Source organism: Rattus norvegicus, chromosome 15 (assembly GCF_036323735.1).
Source record: "Rattus norvegicus strain BN/NHsdMcwi chromosome 15, GRCr8, whole genome shotgun sequence".
Classification (NCBI taxonomy): Eukaryota; Metazoa; Chordata; class Mammalia; order Rodentia; family Muridae; genus Rattus; species Rattus norvegicus.
In genome coordinates this window covers 5,572,129-5,578,128 of record NC_086033.1, presented here as the reverse complement: position 1 = coordinate 5,578,128, position 6,000 = coordinate 5,572,129, and the positions used below count along the sequence as shown (strand labels likewise).

Here is a 6,000-nt window from a genome sequence, read left to right as displayed (position 1 = left end):
ACCTTAGAAAGCTTCATCGGAGCAGAGAGTCTAAAGTCTTTTCCTCCTTCAAGCATGGCACCCCAGCCCATTTTCTTTCATTCCCTGCCTTTATTTTGATGGCTTCTACTTCCCTTCATAAGTTTGTCGTTTAGTTTCTTTTCTCTCTTTTTTCTATCTTTGTTACTTTCTTTCTATCAACTAATATAAAGGACCAGCAATTTGATATTTCTAACCTAATATTTGTTGTGGTTATGCCGTACATATTTGCACATTAAAACTCTTTTTTCTTGCATTTGGCACACTTTAATCGGACTCATTAGCTTAGCTCAATTTCGGTTCTTGGGTTTTCTGAGGTAAGTGAATGTTGGGGTGACCTCATTCCCAACTCCTGATCCTTGTGCCTCTAAAGTCAAATGCTTATGAATTTTCAAGGTTTTCTTTGCCAGTGGATATGTGTGTGTCTGTGCACATATGTGCCACAATATTCAGTCCATGTTTGTACCATGGGTCCCAGGTATTGAACTCAGATAATCACACTAGTGCAGCAAGTTCTTTTACCTGCTAAGGACCTTGCTGCTATTGCACAAGTGTGTGTGTGTGTGTGTGTGTCTGTGTGTTTGTGTGTGTGTCTAATTTTCATATATGTATACACCATATATTGCGCCAATCTCTGCCTCTCAATACCATTGTCCTTCCTTTCCTCACCTCTGCTATCATTTCTTTTTATCCCTCTGGACAGTTTCTCGTTGTTGACATCAATTTAAAATGTAGGAACACACACACGCCATTTGAAACCAAGTTAAAATGAAAAAATAAAAATATGCAGTCTTTTTGATCAGTACTCCTTAGCAATAGCTTTTCTTTGATTTTTTATACAATTGATATATAATAATTAATGGGCAATCAGCTTGCAAATTTTCCTTAATGATTATATCCTTGGAATTTTCATAAATGTTAGTATACTATCTGTGGATAAAAATGTCAACTTTTAATTCCTACTAGTGACGGGCCTTAAATTATCACCTTCCTCCATTCTGACCACAGCAGTCTGCTGTCTATAAGGGTGATCACCACTTAATAAATAAAAGGGAAACAGAAGAGTGGTCTTGTTCTGACCCCTTCTACCCAAATGGTGTTACATGTTTGTCCTGAAGAAATGAGGATATGTTTTGCTAGGTATGGGGTGCCAGCTTGTGGAAGTGAGAATTTAGTGCACCTGAGTGATGTCTTCTCCCACAGTTGCCTTGGCTGGAGGAGACCTGAATCATCCCAGTCACAAGCACTCCTCTCTCGAAAGAAACCCAACCTCAGCTTTAAAGGAAATGGACACTTAATATCCAGTGAGATTCGTGCACATCCCTCACTCTTGCATAAGTCCAAAAGACTTTCAGAAAAATGAAAGGGCACTTAGCGCCATTAGAAAATTCATGCCAGAGTCTTCTGTCTAGTCCAATGGAACAATGCCTCGAAATACCCAGCTACAAGTTGTTAATCTATATGCCATGCCGTGAATCATCTAAGGTGATAGTATATTTCATAATGCCCTAGTAGGCACTTAATTGCTTTTTTGTGGATTTTTTGTGATTTTTCATGGTGGTGGTCCACTGTTACTTCAAGAGTTCAAGCAGGAGGGCAGAGGCAGGGAGTAGAACATCCTTGTTTACATAGATAGTTCCATGCTAAATACAAACAAAAAGATCTTGGATTACAAATACAAAACCCCAAATGAACATGTCATTGCAGATGTGTGTCCCTTCTGAGGGCACAGGTTAAAATCAAACTTTATCATGCCAAGAGAACATCCACAAGAAAATTGCTGGAGACACCAGGCAGATTAGAATAGAAGTAATGGTGCTGGAGAGGTAGTTCCACAGTTAATACTAGCTACTCTTCCAGAGGTCCTGAGTTCAATTCCCAGCAACCACATAGTGGCTCACAACCATCTACAGTGAGATCTGGCACCCTCTTCTGGTCTGCAAGCATGCATGCAGGCAGAATGCTCTATACGTCATAAATCTTAAACAAACTAAAATAAAAATAAATAGGTTTGGAAAGCTATGTGTATTATATATAAAAAGTGCAATTACATCTACTGCTATCCTGCATAGATATACAGGGGCCTGCAGCATCCTTCTATTTCTGATAGTTCACCCACCACTTCAATATCTGAGACCAGTGTCACTTATGAAATACTTCATTTAAGTTATAAATGTACCATTGTCATTCAAGCCTGGAAATATTAACTCTTTGAATGAATGTACAGAGAATTTTAGTCAGTATGTTGCCACAGGATCTGTCAGGGGTTGGAGAGATGCTTCACGGATTAAGAGTACCAATTGCTCTCCCAGAGATCCTGAGTTCAAATCCCAACAACCACATGGGTACTTACAGAACTCTGCAATGTGATCTGATACACTCTTCTGGTGTGTTTGAAGATAACTACAATGTACTCACAAGTAGATATTATATACTAAAAAAAAAGGAAAAATAGGACTTCTCAGTTTAATCTGGCAGACCTAAATGTCATGGACTTACTGGATGGAGCAGGGTGGGCTTGATCCTGTAGGAATGTACCCAAGCACTGAAATTGGCACTTTGAGTCACTATGCCCAGTTGTGAAGAGTCCTTTCATGGTTGTGGTGAGCAACTTTGCTTATCCTTTCCTATCAGCCAATTCTTTCTATATAAATGAGATCATTTCTGTAGTGTCTGGTTTCAGGTGAATTCTGATTGGCTCTGTGATTCTGACATTTTTGTGGCTCCAGTTGACTAAAGAGGAAGCCATCCATGGTTTTCTAGGTCTCTGAGTGTTTTACCTCTTTTAAAAATATTAATCAATCATGTTTATTTAAAGTATTAACATCAGAAATTTTTAATGGGAATTATTTTAAAAAATCATTAAACAACCAAATCGATTTTCCTATTCTAGCCATATAAGCCAGCTGGACTTTGTAAGGAAAATGATCTAAAGCATCAGTGTCAAGGACTACAGAAAACTGCCACCCACAGGTAAACTGCCACAGTAAAGTGACTACAGCATGGTTCTGTCATTCATACCAGACAACCCAGAATAAATACCTTATAAAAAGAATTAAAATCTATCCAAACCACTTAAAATACTTAAATGCAGAAACCTTAATTTTCCTTCAGTTGGGCCAGAAACCACCACAGTCGCTATGGTCAGTGTTCCAGGGAGAACGAGTGGAATGTTTAATCTTAGGCCAACCAACATAGCCCTCGACTTTTCAAAGAAATCGTTTACTCAGGTATACTGTAAACAAGGACTGTGGCAACACAGGAAACAAAGGCAGTTGGCAAGTGAAACTTCTAGAAGCTCATGAAAACAATACCATCCAAACTGCAGATGGAAAAGGAGAGACAGGTAGTGCCAGGTTCTCTGCAGTCGTTCGGTCGTGCAGGGTGTCAAACAATCGCTGCTTCCCACACCAGGATGTTAGCCCACAGGAGGGGCTGGCGGGACCTGTCCACTGTGAGGACTGGAGGGCTTTCCAGGAAGGCTGAAGCCTCTCAGGTTAGGAGGCCTCAGTAGAAAGAGGAGCACAGCGATCACCATCCAGGCCATCAAGATCACAGTGATGCTGATGCCACTGTCACCGGAGGGCCCTGGCAATTCCCGAAGGCATTCTGTGTTGGTACAATAGGCCCGGGACTGCCGGAGCAGATTGATGAGTCTTCTCATAGTGCGTTCATGAGAGCAAATACATTCACAGGGATCAAATCCTCCTTCAGTCATGGTTGGTTACCAGCTTGACTTTACTCAACTCTTTAAAGCCACCCAAACAAGTGGTGGGTGGGGAGGGAGGTGGTCTGGAGTGTTCTGGACGCCCCTGTGGCTGCCGCTGCTGCTGGCCGCCACCCTCCTCCCCTCCGGATTAGATAGGCCATGTCACTCTTAGCCGCTAGACCCGTATCTGTGTTTTGCCTTTTGTATGGGTGGGTGGATCACGAGGTTGTCAAGTGTGGGCAGAATCTGGGAGACAGCTTTGCCTATCGAGGTTGGTGTTAGTCTTTGTATGGTTACCAGGAACCAATTCCAGATCCTCTGGAAGAACAGTAAGTGATTTCAACTGCTGTGATATCTTCCCTGCCCCTTCCTCTATACTTTGATCTTTCTTTTTTTTTTTTTTCTTTTCCGGAGCTGGGGACCCGAATCCAGGGCCTTGCGGTTTCTAGGCAAGCGTCTACAACTAAGCTAAATCCCCAACCCCATACTTTGATCTTTCTGTAGTCTCTCTGACTCCATCTGCCATAATGAAGACTTCATCTCATAAAACACTGTGGACAATAGCTACTGTGAAAAATACCATAAGTTGACAGAGCCTCCATTTTCACATAAATATATAAACACATAAATACCTAAAGAAACACAGAGACACACATAAACACACGCACAGAACACACAAAGACACACAGAGACACACACAGCCCAAGTCATCATATTCTTTAGTAATTCTGACCAGAGCCAAGTGGTTATAGGGATAGAAGAAAGTACAATTCCCAGCAATTGCAACTGAATATCATGTAATGCATATTTATGAAATGCATACTTCACAGTATTTTAGGATTCGAGTACATTATACTATCTATCCTTTATTTTCAAAAGTATCGAAAGTTATGAAGAGAATTCAGGACTAGTTCAGACTTGTGTCCATCAGAATCAGAACAGTTTGCTGTTTGAAACTTTCTTTTATTACAACTGTTTCCTAATGTCACATAGGAAAACCGGCTTCAGCCAGAAATGCCTTTAGCTACCACATGCATCTGAATCTCACCCTGGGAAAACCATGAGAATCCATGAGAGAATGTGTGTGGCTCTTTGATGTCCAGCTTTCCTGTAGGTCTCTTCTGGCTTGCACGGATACCACTCCTTGATTCCACCCTCTAAATGGCCGTGCAACCTTCTTGCCTTGCTCTGCTGCTGGTCACTGACAACTTGAGGAAGGTAAAAATTGCCTAGTGTGTTAGTGAAGCAGGCCTTTGAATGTCGCTCTGAGGGGTTTTGGGGAGAGAATCGACTTAAAGCTCACTCTGAATGGTGGTAACACCATAACTCTCAGGCCAGGTGCCTTCACTGAATGGCACAGAGAGGAAGCTAAGAGGTAGAATTTCCCTATTTCTGCTCCCTGCTCCACCCACATGGAAAGAGTCTCATTCACATCCTGCCAGCCAGTCCACTTCTACCAACTGCACCTCTCACAGCTACACTCACCCCTTCTAGGATGGAGTCTGTGCTTCCCGACTCTGAGCCAATGGAACCCTCCTTTCTTAAAATGCTTCTGTGACAGAATGGGAAACACGACCAGTGCAGTCACTGCTTCCTTCTGCCTTTTGCACACTCCTCCCGCCTGGTTCCCTCACAGCCTTCGCAGTCCAATGTGTCTATAAGAAAACAGGCTAAAAATGTCACCTTAATTCTCCTTTGACTTGTCTCTGGGAAGAGCCTTTTGCTACAACAGCCCAGATAGAAGAGTGAAAGAGGAAAAAGAGAAGAGAAGACAGTAGATGGCCTAGGCAAGGGATAACTGAAGTTCTCCTTGTAACACAAGCTACTTCCCAAGATATTACCATTAATCCAGTTTCTGTGTCAATATGACCCCCAAAACCTAACCACCTATCATTAGAGCACATTTGCTGACAAAATTTTGTTGCAGTTAAATTTCTATTATATGTCTTTCAAAACACATCTAAAAGTGGAGTGGGCTTTTCCAGCTAGATTCATGACCTCCTCTCTCCCACACAGCACCCATACTCAAATCACCTGTGACATCTTGTTTCCTAAACACAGGTATGGCTGTCACTTTTACTTTTCTCCATGGGATAGTTTAGGTAGAGTGACCTGACCACACCTGCCAATCAATGATTGGCCTTCTAGCTTTAATGACTTCGAAAAATTTATGTTTGTTGATAATGGAAATCCTCCCACAGTATAAAGTCATTTGCTCCTGCTCTCAAACAGAGGAAAAGAAAGAGAGAGAAGGTCTGCCTGCTAGGCATAGT

At 41.9% G+C, this 6,000-nt stretch overlaps 1 protein-coding gene across 1 annotated transcript; it reads right to left on the bottom strand.

Annotated features, from left to right (window-relative positions):
* Nucleotides 1-3,416: 3,416 nt before the first annotated feature.
* Nucleotides 3,417-3,736, bottom strand: LOC134482175 (small integral membrane protein 14-like). The gene has a single exon (XM_063274918.1). It carries the CDS (start codon nt 3,734-3,736, stop codon nt 3,437-3,439), a length of 300 nt encoding a protein of 99 aa, XP_063130988.1. The 3' UTR covers nt 3,417-3,436.
* Between the last annotated feature and the right edge of the window lie 2,264 nt (nt 3,737-6,000).